This window comes from Pteropus alecto, unplaced genomic scaffold (assembly GCF_000325575.1).
Source record: "Pteropus alecto unplaced genomic scaffold, ASM32557v1 scaffold20, whole genome shotgun sequence".
Classification (NCBI taxonomy): domain Eukaryota; kingdom Metazoa; phylum Chordata; class Mammalia; order Chiroptera; family Pteropodidae; genus Pteropus; species Pteropus alecto.
Window position 1 is genome coordinate 14,177,900 of NW_006436298.1, and position 19,431 is coordinate 14,197,330.

General features: G+C 37.3%; 1 protein-coding gene across 1 annotated transcript in view; it reads left to right on the forward strand.

Annotated features, from left to right (window-relative positions):
* CKMT2 (creatine kinase, mitochondrial 2) overlaps nucleotides 1-6,615 on the forward strand; it is a 14,599-nt gene extending 7,984 nt beyond the window's left edge. Inside the window, exons 6-10 of the mRNA XM_006913189.2 lie at nucleotides 1,287-1,372; nucleotides 2,460-2,583; nucleotides 3,229-3,363; nucleotides 4,538-4,663; nucleotides 6,353-6,615. Coding sequence (XP_006913251.1) covers nucleotides 1,287-1,372; nucleotides 2,460-2,583; nucleotides 3,229-3,363; nucleotides 4,538-4,663; nucleotides 6,353-6,472 — 591 coding nt within the window. The 3' untranslated portion in view covers nucleotides 6,473-6,615. The remainder of the gene's footprint in view (nucleotides 1-1,286; nucleotides 1,373-2,459; nucleotides 2,584-3,228; nucleotides 3,364-4,537; nucleotides 4,664-6,352) is intronic.
* Nucleotides 6,616-19,431: the final 12,816 nt, after the last annotated feature.

The following is a 19,431-nucleotide window of genomic DNA, read 5'->3' on the forward strand; positions in this document are numbered from 1 at the left end:
TGCTTCCTCCACATCCTCCACAGCTTCACTCTAACACTAGGGCGGACGAAACTCCAGTCTTTTTTTTTTTTTTTTCCCCTGTAACACAGCTAAAACAAGATGGCAGTTTCAAAAATAACTTTTAACTAAACTCCAAGAAGCAGCAGAAACAACTCTCTGTCATTTTAGAGGATGCAATGCCACAAAATATATCCCATTTCCAAACCTGACAGGCCAGCTTTTTGGTCTGTGGGCCTCGGTCTCCTGGTCTCTGCAGCTATCAGGCCAATCTTCTCTGTCCTGTTACAGAACAAGCCCTCTTCTGCCTCAGGTAGCCACTTCTGGTTTCTAGCTTAAAGGACAGGCTGTTTTCTGGGCAGTGACAGTCCACAAGCCTGTCCTGGCTCAAGTCTCTGACCTCTTCCACTTCTGAGAGATTGTACAAAGACTTCGCTCCCCATATCCCCTTGATTTCTTATTTCAGTGTAATATTCTTACTGTGTACACACAGAAAGAAAAATGTCAGTCATTTGACATTGATTTTGATATGTAGAGTAGTATCATGTAGTTAAAGGCATAAGCTTGGGAATCATACAGGTCTAGGTTTGAATTGAGGCTCTGCCTCTTCCTAGCTGTGTGATATTGGGTAGGTTGTTTTCTCTTTCTGAACCTTAGTTTTATTCACCTATAAAATAGAGTGATTATACTTCCTCAGTGTTGTTTTGAGAATTAAAGGAAATAAAAGCACATAGCATAGAGCCTGACACATATTAAACATTAAATTAATGGTGGCTATTTTATTTATAGATCATTATTTTACATCTCTAATACTTTTTAATGAAAGGAAGGATAACAAATGAATCAATAACGTTAGAAACATAGAGAACGGTGGCTGTGTAGAACCGACTTTTCAGGATAGCTTCCCTCACTCACTGCCCATTCGGCCATTGCATGGGGTTGGTGCCAGTGGGGTATACACACTCCATAGTGATGAAGTATTTTCATCTGGGCTAAGCCAGTGGGTCTCAACCTTAGCCGTACACTAGAATCACCTGAAGAGCTTTTAAAATTCCCTATGACCAGGCCATACCCCATCACAATTAAGTCAGACTCTCTGGGGGATGGAAACTGGGTATTAGTATTTTTTTTTAAGTTCCCAGGTTATTCTAGTGGGCAGCCAAGGCTGAGAATTACTGGCTGAGAGACCTCAGCCACTATTAATGAGATGAAACTTGAAAACCTGGCACTTGCGGTCATGTCTGATCTCATTAGTTTCTCTTTTCTGCTTTGTCCCTTTTGGCCTGCAGGACCACTTTCTGTTTGATAAGCCAGTATCCCCTTTACTAACATGTGCTGGGATGGCCCGTGACTGGCCAGATGCCAGGGGAATCTGGTATGGACATAGCATTTCACATTTGCAGTGTGTGTAGAGGATTTCCTTCAGGTCACCTGCTTGTCCTAACCTGAAGTTGCTGTGACTTGCACTTGACAGCATGACCAGCCTGAACTAAATAGAGAAGACAGTACTCAGAAATTGTGTGTGTGTGAGAGAGAGAGAGAGAGACAGAGAAAGAAGACAGTACTTAGAAATTATGTGTGTGTGTGTGTGAGAGAGAGAAAGAGAGAGACAGAGAGAAAGAGAGAAAGATAGAGATAGAGAGAGAGACAGAGAGAGAGACAGAGAGAGAGAGAGATACCTAAGTATTGGGATGTTGCTAAGATGTACAGGAATGCTCGCTGGTTTGCATGAATTATGCATGAGAAAAAGACTATATTTTTAAGAAAAAATTAGTTTCATATTATTTGACCTCACAGAGAATCTGTTTCATGACATTAAAGCAAAAGAGCAGAAAATGAAAAATAAATATTGAGGATTTAAGCAAAACCCTACAAGGAAGAATGGATATCAAGTGTATATATATATTTTATCTTGGCCAACAGTCCTCAGTCCACTTTGATTCCTGTACCTTGGTAGGTTATTATGACATAACCCAAAAGAGCTGAGATAAAAGTGTTCACGAGCAGCTGCTCAGTGGGGGTGGATAGGCAGGCTCTATCTATTCAGCAAACATAGGTGAAATCTTCTGCACCCCAAACACCATGGGCTGCAGGCAAAATCTTTTTTTCTCTTTTAAGCACCACAGATTTTGGTTGAATATATTAGGATACAAAATACTCTTATAAGTGTCAAAGCCAAATGTTACTATAGTTGAATTATTGTCACCTGAGTCTGAGGAATGAGGGTGATTATATTCTTGTTGGGCAAAAACATGACATCTTTAAGGGTGGAGTTGGTCTTATTCTTCATTCTGTCATGTAACATTATTTTGTAGTACTTGATCAGGAACAATTAAGAGATTAGGGTCATCTAGGAAATAAGAAAGGTGAAACGAAGCAATCAAACTACCGAGGTAATGAGAATTTTCATGTGTTGAAACAAATGTAATTAACACTCGACACCATATTTCTCTCTTCATTAGGCATAATTATGATAAGACATTTCTCATCTGGATTAATGAGGAAGACCACACCAGGGTAATCTCTATGGAAAAAGGAGGCAATATGAAAAGAGTATTTGAGCGATTCTGTCGTGGACTCAAAGAAGTAAGATGTTATCAGAGATTTCTGAAGCTTCACAAAATAAAGTATCTTTACTTTTCATTTTTGAAAGAAGACACTACGGTGACTTCCAGGATAGGGCTAATTTTTTTTTTTAGGGATCATGGCACTTTTGGGGGTGGGACTTCAGGGCAGTGCTTCAAAAAATGAATGATTTTCTTTTGTCATTAGCAAGCTGCCATGCTTCCCTCTTGAAGCCAGAATGGTTTGGGGGAAGTGTGTGGGTCATAAGTTATTTTCTGATTTCTTTAACAGTGCTCTTGGCTGAATTCTAAGCAGAGAGATAGTATAGGATGTAACTATGTTCATAAGTAACCTGACCATGGCCTTACCTGCTGAGAAATCTTATATTCTCCTACTATCCTCACATGAAAAATATCAGCAATTGACATTTATTGAATGTTTGGTATGTGCTGGGTACTGTATTCAATGTTTTACATGGTTCATCTAATTTAATTAGACCATTTTAATATTCTGATAGGAGAGAGATCATTTTCTATTCAGGAAGTACTATAAGTTTACCTACATTTCATTCATGGTAAACATATAATACACACATCTCTCCCTGATGTTTGGGGTGTGCTGAATGAATAGATATTTGAGAACTCTGTCATTTGTTCACTGTTATAGGTAGAACGCTTAATCCAAGAACGAGGCTGGGAATTCATGTGGAATGAGCGCCTCGGATACATTCTGACCTGCCCTTCGAACCTCGGCACCGGATTACGGGCCGGTGTCCACGTTAGGATTCCAAAGCTCAGCAAGGTAATGTAATGTACCTGTTGGGTTCCACCAGGATCAGCTCAGATGGGACCGCTTTATGAAGAGAGAAAATGTCACTGCCCATTCCTTTACCCTTACTTTCTGCACCTACAACTGAAAATGACAAGAAAGTGTTAAGTTTACCTCAAAAGACATTTGTATCAGCAGCACAGACGGTTGAGGGGCTATGAGAAAGAACTGCAGCTTCTAGAACAAGAAGTTTAAATTCTCCTTCATATAACAAGCCTGGATAGGTAGGCAGGCTGCTCTGCTCCTGCGGTCCCTTCCATCTCTTTCTCCGTCTCTGCGAGTGCAGAAGTTCTCAGACTTGAGCCTGCATCAGAATCACCTGGAGGCTGGTAAAAACACAGATTCTCAGGCCCACCTGCAGAATTTACATTTCTAACAAGTTTCCAGGTGATGCTGCTGGGCAGGGAACTACCCTCGGAAGTCCACTGACTCAAGGCATTGTCCCCTTGCAGAGTTACCGTAAGGCCCACGTTCTAGCTTGTGGGGAGAGAGCATGCAGGTGCAGGTGTTTCCATGCAAAGATTTATGGTCTAGGCCTGGAAGTGGCACACATCATTCTGCTAGAACTCAGCAAGAACTTAGCCGGTGGTCACTTTCTTAGCTCCACTTATGGAAGAAGAAGAAAAACGATTCTAGTGGACAACTAGTAATTTCTGCCACAGCACACCAAGTGAATCAAATACTTTAAAACAATTTTAGAAAATGTGCTTCCTGCCAAAAAAAGTGTGAAAATTTTTGTGATTCAAAATTTCAATGCTAAAGAGTTATTTGATGATTTAACTTCATTTTACTTATATCAGTGATCACTGTTATATAGATAAATAATAAAAATTCACCAATGCTGACATCCAGATGCCAAAAAAGCAGTTTAGAAGTTAATAACAGCTCTGCAACCTTCTAGATATGTGACCTTGGGCAAGTTAATTCCTTTGAGCCTTAGTTTCCTCATCTGTGAAGTGGGGGTGAAAGCAATGCTTACTTCATGGGGTTGTTGTAAGGTTTAAAAGATTTAGCACAGTGGACTGGTATATAGTAAATATATGTTCAATGTTATTATCTCCCATTATACATCTTTTCTAAGTGAACGTGCCAATGACAGCAAATGGATTTTGCCTCATACAACACTAAGTATTATCCCTTGTCCCAGGATCCCCGCTTTTCGAAGATCCTGGAGAACCTAAGACTGCAGAAGCGTGGCACAGGTGGTGTGGACACTGCAGCAGTGGCAGATGTGTACGATATTTCTAACATCGATCGGATTGGTCGATCAGAGGTAACAACTCTTTCAGTTTCTGAACGTGAACTAACACAATCAACCTAAGATAAAGAGAAGTAGCCTAAAAGGCTTACCTTATTCACAAAATCTGAGACCGCCGCTTTCCCCATTGAGTCCTGAGTCACGTTAGTGTTTCATTCTGTAGTGCTCTTCTTCCACAGGGAATAACGGCATAAAAGTAAGCACAGTGTAAGCTGAGAATGTTCAGGCGAGTAAAGGAAGTCACGGGGGTGCTGTTGTCGCCAGCTTGCCCCAGGGAGCAATTCCAGCAATCTTCAGCGGCAGGAGCTCTAGTGTGCGAAAGCACAGCAGTATTTTATCACTGTGGAGTCAGAGAACACGTGTGCTATCTCTCCGAGGGTGGTAAAATAGTGGAATTTTCTCTTGATTCTGAATTTCCTTTGGTGAAGGCCACATACTGTCATCTTCGCTTTGGTCTTTTTAGATACTCGATACTTTCTAAAATTATATTTTCAGGGCTAAAGAAGGTAAATAATGTATGCACTAGGTATACATGATTGTGCTCATAAAATAATTCTTAGGATTCTGTGAATATACTGGATGAAAAGGATTCATGAACTATATGTAGGCCTGGAGCGATGTGTGAGGTGAAGCATAAAGAATGCACTTAAGGAATACGCAGCTGAATCCTAAGCAAATACTGATCTCAGTAAGTTGTACCAACTTATCTGGATGTGGTCCCATTGAACATATTATGCCCATCATTAATTTAAAAGTCTCTTTTTATTATTACATGAAACTCCTAATAACTCAGTGGCTGGTTATTACATCTGTGGATTATTGATGCTCTTTTTTCTTTCTTCCCAACTTTTGAATATTTCATTGCCTGTTGGTATACCTACTAGTAAACTGAGGGAAAAAAAGGAGAAAATACTCAAACACTTAAATCAGCCTATGTGCTACCAGTTCTGGTTAAGTACTTAAGGAAGAAGCAGTATAAATACTACAACTTATGAAACTTGCTGAACAAAGTGTGGTATACTGACTAAAGAAAATGTGGTGCCCAGCCCTGTGTGCTTCTAATATTAACTAGATTTTTATTACTGGAAGCAAGGTAGCATCACTTTAAAAAAATTTTTTACGTCTAACTATAAGTTAATAGGTGATTATTATAAAAGCTAGAAAAATGCCAAAAAGTATTAGAAAACAAAGCCATTTACTTATTTAACCTAACAACCCTGAGAAAACTATTGTGAACATTATTCTAAATTGCCTTCCATTTTTACAATTATTCAAAAGGTTTTTTTAAACAAAATTTAGTATTATAACATATATTTGATAACCCAGCTTTTTCCCAATGTATTATTATATCATGAATATATTCCTATGATATTAAGTAGTCTTAAAAAACATTTAATGACAGCACAGTAAAGATAGTCCATTATCTAATATCTCGATGATTATTTAGTGTTTTGTTTCACCATCTCTATATATAACCCTAACAAAACTCTGATTATTTAGGATATATTTCTGCTTCCTATCTCTGACAGTGACCATCAGACACCTCTCCCCCCACAACCCTATAGAGAATAATAAGAAGGAAGAAATGTCTGTAAAGTCCATCTAACATGGCAAGTTCTCATTGTTCCAGTGTTGTTCCTGTTGACCAATGCCTTGCATGTGTCTTCTGTGCAAATTAATCATTCATCTTTTTCACTATTTAAGGTCGAGCTTGTTCAGATAGTCATCGATGGAGTCAATTACCTGGTGGATTGTGAAAAGAAGTTGGAGAGAGGTCAAGATATTAAAGTGCCACCACCTTTGCCTCAGTTTGCCAAGAAGTGAACTTTCTCTTTACCAATTTATAAATAATCTGTCTGCTGGTATGACAGACCTAAAGAAATTTCTACTCTGAGAGTTTTTGTAGACTTGGAAAATGTAAAATTGTATAGCCTATCTATCTTTACAATAAAACTCTCCTTAACTTCTTTGGTTTCCCTGATTTTTTAAAATGCTACTAACAAGGGCAAACACATCCAATTATACATAGCAGGAAGCAAAAACATTTTCAGGCAATGATTAAATGAATATTTTTAAGACTACTTACATGCAAATCTAGAAACCCTCCAACTATCTAGATGCTACTGTAGTCAACTCTTTAACAAATACCTATGGACACACACCATTGGAAAACAGCGAACTAATATAATAATTTTCTGGCAAATAGAGCAAAAGGAGATTCATTTCTCTTTAAAGTGTAGAAAAAAACAGAAGCTATTTATTCAGGGCTTGCTAAAGCAAGAGAGTTAGCAACCATCACTTGAATTGGGCAGAAACTTAGAGGCAGGCAATAGGAAAGCTTTACTGTGAAAAAAAAAAAAGAAAGGCTTCAGATATGCTGAGTGGGATTGTAGGCATGGGGAAAGTAGAGGTAGGCTAACTAGAAGCAAGGTATCCTGTGTAATTGCTTTGGGGAACATATTTGGTGTTCTCTGCTTGGTCCTAAGTTGGAAGCAGGAGCAAAAATTAAGGAAGCTGGAAGTCACTGACCAAGCCCAATCTCTGCAGAGTTTGTGGTTTGTGGCTTCCTGAACTGGTTGCTGCAGAACTTGAGGGTCAGAGTTCCAGTGTCATATATGATCCGACCATTGTCCGTTTGTATATTCAGTCTCCAAAAGCAATCCAAATTTCGATGCCTTAAAAACTGAAAATGTATTTTAGTATAATTTGGAAGGTAAATTCTTCCTTCAGTATACAGACTGTTATCTCAAATCTTTTTATTCTTTTCTATTCATCCTATGATGTCTGTAACCTGAAGGGGCATGATAGAAGAGGTAGGAGCAACTAATTCTGTAACAAGCTATGAAATTGCTTCACATACAAAAGAAAAGCCTTGTTAGCTTGAATAACAGGAAGTTCTGAATTCTGTAGGTGTTCCAGTTAAAATACATCTCTGCTATAATGTAAGCATTTGTCTTCCCTCCTGCCATATTGAGAAAAATAAAGTATAAAAAGAATGCACTTGTGCTGGTGCTAATAGGCAGCACACTAACTTTTGAGTGACAGATTGATGTGCGGTAGAAATTTAGAAGCGGAAACCACTCTCACTGTAATTCAGGACATGCGAAACACCCTAGATGGGGTGGGGTGGAGGGCTGTTCTACAAACAATGCCTGTAGACAAAAGAGGGATCATAATCTCAGGCAATGACTGGTATTCTGGGGACAGAGCATAGAGGGTAGAGAAGACTAATGTCATGGCCAACCAGGATGACTCTACAGCCATATTGCTTGGATACAAGTCTCAAGTCTCCCACTATATGACATTAAATGATTTACTTAGTCTCTAGGTTCTTCAGTTGCCTCTGTATAAAATGAGAACAATGATAATGCCTGTCCCATAGGGTTGTTGAGAGGATGAAAGTAATTAATATTCATAAAGTTCACTTAGAAGTGTTCAACACATTATAAGTACTATGTAAGGGTTTGCTGAATAAATAATAAAAACAAAGGTATATTATAATCTATCTCTGAATATCCATTAAAACCATCTTTTAGGGCAAACCGACAGGCCTGTGGCCCCTATTCTGAAAGATCTTACTCATTAAAGTGGTAAAGGAAAGCAAATTCATACAGCTAAAGTAACAAGCATAAAAGCGTTGAAGAGACTAGATAGAGGCATATACCAACATTTTATTTTTTTAGAAGCTGAAAAACAAGCACTGGCTTAAAAATATATAGCTACTGATATAAAAAGAGAGCAAGCCTTGTCCTCTATATCAGTGGCCCCAAACCCCTTGGGATGTGGACCAGGCCACACAGCAGGAGGTGTGTGGCAGGCAAGCAAGCGAAGCTTCATCTGTATTTGCAGCCACTCGTCAGCGCTAGCATCACCGCCTCAGCTGCACCTCAGATCATCAGGCATTAGATTCTCATAGGAGCACCGGTATCTGGTGCCAAAATGGTTGGGGACTGCTGCTCTATATCATAGCATCCCAAGCAACATTATCAACATCATTAACAAGAATTAACTGAATATTTAAGGTACAGAGTACAGCTAATGTCTTTTCCTTTTTCGTTGCATTTTTATCTAATTCGTTCTCAACTTTAATCATTAAATCCACTTATCAATAACTATACTAACATTCGCATTCAACTTTGGCTTGTATACAGACTGTTAGTACTTAATCTTTAAATTATCTTACCTACATTTGAAACTCTTGAGTTGTGGGGCTGTTTGACCTTTATTTTATCACCAGAAATGTACTCATGTGTGACTTTACTCTTTCAGACAATATTCATAACTAAAGACAGTCGTTTAAACCAAGTCTAAAATGGATTCCTAAACACTCAATCTGGCACCTCACTTTTTGTTGAAATCTTCCATATTCATCAAATATCCTTCCCTGACAGCTCGTCAGACAATTTTCAGATCATGTAATAGCACTTAAATTGGATACTAAAATATCTTTTCTCTTCAAGCATTGCCAAGCATTTGAATATGATCCTGTTTGCAGAAGTTGTGGTAAGTTATACTTTGCCACAAGAAACAAGCACATTGGCAGTGTTACAGTGAAAATAAAAGATTTTTTATGCGAAAGATGAGTCAATTAGGTAGAGACTTTTAACTATTAATTAAAATTCTAATCAAATGCCATATCTTTTAGCCAAAGTAGTCATAGCATACAAATAGTTCCTGTTTACTAAGGTCTAGTCCAATCAATATTCAAGAAGCAATGATGTGAACAGAACATAGTTCTGAGTCCTGAGACCTTTCTAATTTGCTATATTCCTTGCATCTGAGGCAGATTGTAGGAGAGTAGGTTTTGACGGCTGGGAAATCATCCCGGTTCTCTCCCGTGGGGGAACAGAAACATGGTCCTTCTCCTTGACTTCTGCACTGACTTCTGCACTTATAGAGAACAGGCCAAAATTCATAAAAAGCATGGTTTGAGAGCAGCCAAAGAAGTCGTTTTGAGGTCAAAAGTTTGCCTAAAATTCAGGCTCAACCACTAAACACCTATATGACCAAGGGACAGTTATTTAGTGGAGTCTTGGTTTCATTGGAAAAAGGGAAATAATTCCTGCCTTACAAAGTTTTATGGTGATTAAATAATATAAGGCAGTGACTCACATTTTTTTCTTTTACTGTAACGTAGAGGAAGAAATATATTTAATAATAGAACCCAATACACACATAGGATTGTGTAAGAGTGCATGCAATGTACGTAAAACTCAAATTTCACATAATGATATTTATCCTTATTATTTGAGATTCACTCTGATATTTTTCTATTATGTACTATCTATTCTCTTTCAGTCTTAAAAAATGCTGATTGTGACCCAGTAAATTGATTTCACAACACATTAATAGGATGAAATTCACATTTTGGAAGACACAAATTTATTTACCTGGCTCGATAAACATCAAATACTCTTTCTTCTTTTTTCCCTTCTTTCAACTCTTCAAATATTTTTTACTGTCATCTGATTTCTGTAGTTTTTGATGAAAAGTCCATAGTTATGCAAATGTTTGTTCTTCTAGATATAATGTGTCATTTTTCTCTGACTTAGAAGATTTTTCGGCAGTTTGCCTATGATCTGCCTAAGTGGTTTTCTTCATATTTATCCAATTCGTAGGCATCATCATGTAGGCATGATTGCTCATTAACTCAATCAATAGCCTCTTTCCCCTTCCTAGAGGATGGAGTGTGGGTGGAAAGTTCCAAGCTTCTAATCATGGCTTGGTCTTCTGATGACCAGCTCCCACCCTGAAGCTATCTAGGAGCCCACTAAAAGTCTCATTAGAACAAAAGACACTTGTATCACCTAGAACATTCTAAGGGATTTAGGAGCTGTGTCAGGAACCAAAGTCAAAGACCAAATATTAGAAAAAAGATGCTCCTAGTACTCCTGTCACTTAGAAAATTACAAAGATTTTAGGAGCTCTGTGCCGGGAACTAGGGGTAGAGATATAGATAGATACATGTTTCCCCTATTATTTCACAGGCTTTATTCAATTATTAAAGTAGATTTCAGGGGAAAAAAGAACAAAGAAGGACATCTCATATGTAGGTACATATAAATTCATTAAGCAGACTTAAAAATTCTAAATATGAGTTCATCTAATAACAAATTTCAAAATACATGAAGTCCAAACTGACAGAACTGAACAAGGAAACAGACAAATACCCAAATTCCTCCTTCAGTATTCCATAAAACAAGTAGACAACGTATCAGGAAGAATTCAAAGGACTTAAGAATATCAACTGTGTTTGGATGTACCAAGAAGCAGATACCAAGACAGGATTCAACATGAAAGTGATTTTTGTGGAAAGGGAACAGGAAAAGGCTGATGCATTCAAACCATGGTGCTAGACTGAGAGAGAAGAAAGGAAGACTGGGGAGGAAATGTCCCTGACTATAAAACCGTTCCAAGAGAGTTTCATCTAGGTTAGTGGGGAGCCTTCATGCCTGTTGGAAGAGTCTTGTATCTCCTAAGGCAAGAATGAGCCTTGCTCGTTTATAAGCTGAAAGCAGACTACAGGAAGCCTGGCGTTAGTATGAACAAGAAGGTTAATCCATTGGGGCAGTAACTGGAGTTGTCAGCTCAGTTATGCAAGAGGAAATCTCAATAATTCATTTTCATGGCCACTAGAGTCCACTCTTTGCATCGCAGACTCACTTCTTGGAGAAGCTTCTTTGTGGCTCTCATGGATCTTACTTCGTAAGGAAGATCTTAGAACAGGGGGATTAGTGAGATGAACTAAAATTCCGTTGCTACAACTGGTACTCCTCCTCAACCTTTTCCATTTTAAATTTCCCTCATCTTCATCTATCATTTTGACAGACTTGGGTGGCTTACTTTGTTGTATGATCCAAACCTTTAGTCCTGACCTTGTTGGGCCTGGGTTGTTTCACATCTGGTTATAACAGTACAAGTGAGTACTAGGAGATGTCCAAGTCTATCACTTGGTTTTCACACCTATTCCTCCCAGTCCCACTGTGTAAAAGTAGCTTTCTCTCCTCTCTTGTCAGGATTGATGACCCTTTTCACAATGATGACTCCTTTTTTTCACCTGCTATTCCCCAGACATCAGAAGTCTATTGTTACTTTTTGAATGTCAAAAATATTTCATAACAACTTTTTATAATTTAAAATGGAATCAAGCCTAATTTTTCAATGTGAAGGGACACATAGCTGCTGTTAATTTTAATGGAGGAAAACTTTGGCAGAAATCATGGAATATCTACTGTATTTAATCCTATAATCAAGGTAGAAATACTTATTCTTTTTTCTCATATATGTAGGGAACTATACAGTGGCTTAAAATTTTATTGGGAAACAGAACATATATTATTGGGCAACAGAACATATATGACAGAGCCTCAAAATCCTCAAAAAAAAAAAGGTAAATAAGACTGCCATCTGAGATTTAAACTAGAAAAATCTGCACATATGGAGATTAGCCAAAAAACAAAATCAAAGAAATGCCTGGAGTCTCAGACTAAACTCAGACAAGACTGGAACCAAATGATTTAAAAAAGGAAGCCAAATAAACTACATTTAACCTTTTTTGTAAAAAACCTATATGAAGTGAAGGTGAATGGTTATCACGGAACCTAGAAAAAGAGGATGGAGAGATCACATGTGGTAGATGGGTCTTTGGCATCACTGGAGAGAGCTCTGCCCAGTTGCTACCAGCAATCAATTCCTCGTTTGTTCCTATGGTAGGGATGGGGTGAGATAGTCTGACCTTCTTGCTTTGGGCCCATATTTCAACAAGTCACTTAACCTAGTGCTATGAAATTACCCACGCCAGATCAAGGGTTAAAGCGGTGTACATTAATCATGCATTCATTCTGTAAGTATTACCTATATTCGATAATGAGTAAACCTAGTTTGAGAGATGTAATTATGGACTTATAAAAGCAGGATTTAAGAAGAGGGTTTTTTAAAAAAAAATAGTTTTATGAAACATAGTTATGGTGGAAATGCAATGAACTGATATTGTCACTTACCTTTTAACATATACATCAGACTCTCTACTTTTCAAAAATTCATTTGATTCATATAGGCTATATCTATAGTCAATCTTAAGGTTCAGGGAAGAAATGTCATATTTTTGCATCTCCACAAACTCTTTTGTTTGCACAAAACTCAGTTGTTCGTATAAAGGCATTTCTGAAAATAGAAATGTCTTTTAAATAATGTAGGTGAGGCTTCAAAAAAGACACTGGGCTCCTGGAATGTAAAAGCTGTGCTGCTGAAGACATGGGCAAACATGCATAGAGTAGATGTAAATAGAGACATGTAATTGGTGATCACTCTGCAGTTATGGCCTGAATTACTTGGAACTCATCAGTACTGATGAGGCACTAACTGCATTCAGGTGCACTTCAATCAGAACTAGATTATACCATTAAAATTAATGAAGCACTAGAAGACTTTAATGAGTAAAAGAGGGTTGGTTTTAAAGTCTTTTATGCATTTTATTCATTTGACAACAATTTGGTTGACAGTGCAATTACATCTCTCTCTAGCAGGCAGGTAAAAAGTTTTGGTTATTAAAGTTTTTAAGTAATATATTATATTCAACACACTCCAAGGCACATCTCTTCAACACTTAAATGGCCTAATGGTTTAGCTTAATTCTAAAAAAAGATCCATTTATCTGTCTTTTGCCATCCTGTTTTTTATTTTAAATAAAAACTAAACGATTGTTCTCTCTCAGATCCAAAGTTTTCTCATTATACTGTTGAGATATTTTCCTCTTTTAAGCAGCTAGCACTTTCAAAGCCAAACAGGGCCGTTTTTCATCTTTTCTAGGTATATATTCATCACGAATATATGTGGGGAGGAGTCCAACCACCTCCAAATAAGGCTTTCCTATGAGATTCAGAATATGAAATTGGGAGGGAAAAATGAATATTTGCCAGGTGTCAATGTGTATTTTAATATTAGCCTAGCAAATAATAGAATGAAATATGGTAGTCTCCCCTTATCCATGGGGAATACATTCTAAGACCCCCAGTGGATGCTTGAAACCTATATATACTGTTTTTTCCTATATATACATATTTATGATAAAGTCTAATTTATAAATTAGACACAGTAAGAGAATAACAACAATAACTAATAATAAAATTGAACAATTATAATATACTTGAATGAAAGTTATGTGAATGTGGTCACTCGTTTTGGGGGGTCCTTTGCTGAAGTCTTCATACAGGCTTTTTGTTCATGTCTTCCACCCACAAATTTAACGACTTTCCATCTTAACTTATCATGCACTGTGGCCAACAGCAAAACTAGCTTGAATTTCTTTTTCTTTCCTCACAATTTCAAAGACAGAAGATTCATTCTTAATGTAGATCTTAGCAATTTCAGCATACAATTTTTTTTCTTTGCTTATTAAATTGAAAAGTTTCATCTTTTCACTTAAAGGAAGCACTTTATGGCTTTTCTTTGGCATGTCCGAATTGCCGGCAGCACTACTCTCACAGTCGATCTGATAACCAAGACGGCTCCTAAGTGACTAGCTGTCGGAAACATCTATAGGGTGGATACACTGCATGAAGGGATAATTTGCGTCCTGGGCGGGATGGTGAGAGATTTCATCACGATGCTCAGAACGGCGTGCAATTTAAAACTTATAAATTCTTTACTAAATTTCTTTCTGAAATTTTCCATTTAATACTTTCAGACCGAGGTTGACTGCAGGTAATTGAAACTTCAGAGAGCAAAACCACGGATAAAGGGGGACTACAGTATTACATGACCACAGGAAGATAACATGACCAATAATTTGAGCACAGCAAAGGGATCAGACATTTCAAGTTCTCCAGTTTTGATTAATTTAATGTCAGTTAAACTCTCTGTATCTTAGTTTTCCCTACTTGTAAATGAGTATTACTGTTCACAGGTAATAGTGGTTATTATTATTTTAAATGCTCTATATTCCACAAATAGCATTTTCTAAACTTAAATTGATAACTGATATCGTGAAAAGACAAATTATATATAGATAACTTGTTTCTTATATTTCAGGACAGCTTCTTAAATAGTAAATAAAGACATAAAAAGTGAGCTTCAAGAGAATCAAGATGAAAATACTACTAGTAAAGAAGTTAAATATCAGTTTGTCTATTTTTAAAATTGTGATAAATAAAATTTACCATTTTAATAATTTTTTAAGTGTACAGTTCAGTGGCACTAAGCATACTTACATTATTGTGTAACCATCACCACCATCCTAAATATTTTTAAACAAATACCCAGTACAGGAAAAGCAACAATGCATATAGATTGAAGATTACATTTAGATCAGCTCTTAATAGAAGTCCCTCTATCTGGTTTGGTCTCCTGCTTCAAAATACAGTTTAAATATCTAAAGCATCATACACCCAAGGTAGCTAATGTACTACCTGAAAACTTGCTAGTGATTTCTATATTGAGCTGCCTTGTGCACAACCAGTCACAATTCCAAATTTCCCCTCCTTCATTTATTCTTTGGGGGTATTATTGGCATAACTGTCTATCTCTGCCTCTAGATTACTGATTATTCTGGGGTATATACTGTGTGCAATTCATCTTCATAGGCTCACCATCATATACTCATATATTCCAGAATATATACAATATGGCTTTGTACATTTTCCTGGTCCATTAATGTTTCTTAAAATATTTGTAGGACCTCTTTCCCAAGATCATTTAATTTCTATACCTTATTTTTTGGAGGGTTATTTTTTCCCTACTATGTGGCGCTCTTAAATTAGTTCATCCTAAATCATTAATTATATTTTTTTTGCCCAGAGACTTACAGGTAGATTATTTCTTACAGTTACTAAATCTGTACTAAAATTTTAGACGCTTGATTATATGTATTTTCAGCTATTATTATTAGCTTACATTATTCTCTCTCTCTCTGTGTGTGTATGCACACATGCACCTCATTTACACAAAGTATTTTAGCTTATTGGATGCTTATATGGTTAGATTCTTTCCTTTATTGATTCCTTCCCATCACTTCCCTTATCTCTATCTTCAGTTGTCTGCAACAGTCTATTGTGAGGTTTTCCAAAATCTCCCAGAAGAAATGAGTTTATCTGTAATTTGTACTATCGCTGTAATTCCTTTACTTAGTACCTTACTAGTTGTTTACCAGTCTGCATGTCTCATCCTCACAGGCTGTTGGCTGGTTGCTTAAAGGCAAGGACTCTGTCATTTTTATACAGCTAGCATTTAACAAGGTACTGGCAAATAGTAGATATCAGAAAATGCTTTTTCCTCACCTATTCTATTTTACAAAATTCTATTTGTAACTACAGACTTCCCATTATTCCCTTTGAAGAGACAATATAAGGCCCATATCAGATAGCATTTCCTCAGACATAAGGAGGAGGGAAGGAAGTACTCATTTCAGAGAAGAAAGCTTGCAAATCTTACCACTTACATGTAATTTAGGTATAGGTACTCATTTGAAGCACTTGACACTCTAACCACTAAAAAGCATGATTAGAAACTTGAATTTACGAGACAAATCAGAAGTGGGTGAGATGAGAGTAAGAAGGCCACATCATTTTTGTCAGGAGTCCCCAACCCCTGGGGCCGCAAACTGGTACCACTCCATGGCCTATTAGGAACGAGGCTGCAGAGCAGAAAGTGAGTGGCAGGCGAGCAAGAGAAGCTTCATCTATATTTATAGCCGCTCCCCAGCAGGGATTAGATTCTCCTCAGATCATCAGGCATTAGATTCTCATCAGAGCACTGGTCCCTGGTGCCAAAAAAGTTAGGGGCCACTGATTTTTATGATTGATATTTCCAATGCTATTGTTTCTCATGTTTAAGAAGAATATGAAAAATATTCAAGCTTTTCCAGGAGAGAACACAAACTTCATATTATTCCTATTTCTTACTGCTTAGCAACCTCAAGCAACTTCCACTAATAGGATTCTCCTGTTAGACACTTTGGATACCATTTTCTTTCACTCCTGAAATAAAGTAATACAGGCAAACCTCAAAGATATTGTGGATACAATTTCAGACCACCATAATAAAGGAAGTATTGCAATAAAGCAAGTCGTAATCTTTTTGCTGGTGAAGGGTCTTGCCTTCGGTTTGTAAAAAACACAATACCTGTGAAGCACAATAAACTGAAGTATGCCTGCACTGCTTATAATTTTGTTACTGAGAAAACCAACAATACAAATGAAAGAATAAAAATATAAAGCCATCTCTATGTGCATGACAGGTAATAAAACTGTCACTGGCAGTGTGTCCTGTGGTAATCGCTTCTCTGACACTTCGTTTACTGACTCCTTTCCTCAAGTGTGCTTTTATTACTCTTCAGACTCCTCAGGTAGCAGTTATTATTTTGTCGGAATTTACAGTTATCAGAATAAGAGATGGTTTGTAGAAATATCATAATAACAAACTATTTTTGTTTAAAACATAAAAATGTATTGCCCACACACACACAAAATGTACATTAATAAATCTAAACAATATCTGGCATTCGTCAGCTTCTTAAACTGGGTAATGTTTATGTTAACATTTGTTTTATTATTACTTCATATTTTATATCCTTTTCTGTATGTGTAATACACTTAATAATTTTCTAAAAATAAGGTACCTCAGCCCTTCATCACTAAAACTTTAGTTCCTCACTAAACATTTACCCTGTAGATAATATTGTTATGAAATTGTTTTTTACAGTTATGAAATAGATTTATAGTATTTCAATGACATCTGAATGGAAATATTTAATAAAAAATAATCTTTTTAACTGCAAAAGTGAATACATTCTAAAAAAATAAAGTCTCACATGTTCAAGGATAACTTAGTAAAGTCCCTTTTAAAGTGGGTTCAAGAAGGCAAACAATCCCCTGTAGTATCATTTCAAGGTAGTAGAGCCCACACCTGTTCTGAGATCTTGATTCAAATCCTGACTCTGCCTCCTACGAGATGTGTAACCTCAGATAAGTTACTTCAACTCTTTAAGCTTGTTTCCTCATTGTAAAATGGAGAAAATAACAGTACCTACCTCTCAGGAAATTGGATAGATTAGTTAGTTAATGAATGCAAAGCATTCAGCACACAGTGCGAGGTACCCACAAAATGTTCAAAATTAGCTATTATTAGTTGTAACAGTATTTTCTTCTGATTCGCAAAGAATTTCTATGACTTATTTAGTCAACTACTAATCTTTACTTGATGTTATTCCACAAAAACAAATTGAGATCATGTCCCTTCACTTCCAGGAATGAATGACCTTTTACAGTTTAGCACAACACAGAAAGACAAATTTTAGTTAAATGCACCCTCTAGTGGTGTACATTATGTGCAAGTACTTGGCTTCTATGAAGAAAATTCCTTTATGGAAATATCAGTAGGTTAGTGCTTAGAACTTGAAGCCAGCTGGTTGAGAACATTATGGTATGAACAGCACTATCCTACATCTTTTAGAAAGCTCCCCCTCTTTAAGAACTGGCAGATTTATCTTTTACAAAATTTCCTCATCTTAAGACCTAGGATGTTTGTGGTACTTACCATAGCAAACCCCAATATTTCTACGGTATTGACTTTAATCTTTCCTCTTAAAGAAAATCAGGTCACTTTTTAGTTTGCTTTAACACACGTGCAAAGTACCTATTCTTCATTTAGTCAACAAAAATGAACTGAGCACCAACTATATACCAGCTAATGGGGAAACAATAAACAACTTATTACATAATTCCTTTTGCCATTACAAATTCAAAATGCTGTAAGAAAGTAAAGGCTACCATAGCCACCATAGGGGATTGACCCAGTTTGGGGGTTGGGAGGGGCATTGGAAGGCTTACTAGTAAATAAAATGTTAAAAGCCTTGAAGGGTGAGTAGAAACAGAAAAAGAAGTACCATACAAAGAATGTGTATAAAGGCCTGGAGATAAGGTAAGGTTCCTATGCAAGGAGCTTAAAAAAGAGGGGGGAGATTGTACAAGGCCAAGCGAGTGAAGTAAGCAGGGACTTAATACTATGTTAAGGAGTTTGAACTTCATCCTAAGAACAATGAGAAACTATGGATGGTATTAAAGCAGGAGCAATAATATGATTTGTTTTCAAAAGTTTACTCGACTAAGGCATAGGAAACAAATTAGAGCAAGAATGAATGCCCAGACCAGCTGCCAGAAATCCGGGTGAGACATGGTGAAACCTGGGTCAAGGGAGGTAGCAGTAGAGACAGAGTGGACGGATATTTAAGTGGTAAAATGAATGGAGCATAGCGATGGGATTGTGAGTTGCGGCCCTGGTGAACTGAGTGTATGTTGATAATGCCATTTTTCCTGTTAGGTACAACTGGTGGTGGTAACGGCTTCGGAGTGCTTGGTGGGATGAGCTGTTTCGGAGACCAGGGTTTCCTTCTTAAAAAGAGATACTTTGGCTACCAAGTGTAATATTTCCATTGAATGCTTAACTAGCATTGGGCAGGTCAATGATGCACCGCTTTCCACCCACTAGTGCCCCCAATATTTTTTAAATAGATTCCTATCACAGTGATCTACTCCCACAGCGCTAATACTTTGACCACACATCTGCCTGGAAAGTCCTTAATTCCCTCCTGCAGCCAATTTGACCAGATTCGATGTCACCTTCTCAAGGAAACTTTTCCGCTGTCTACCACCCCACCGATCCGTCCCTCTCCGCCACTAAACAGTGAGTTCCAGGCAGCACAGACGAAGCACTCTTCAGCTTTGTGCTCCTGGCGTCCAGCGCAGCACACTTCAAACACTGGGTGGTCCACAAACATTTACTTAGCCACA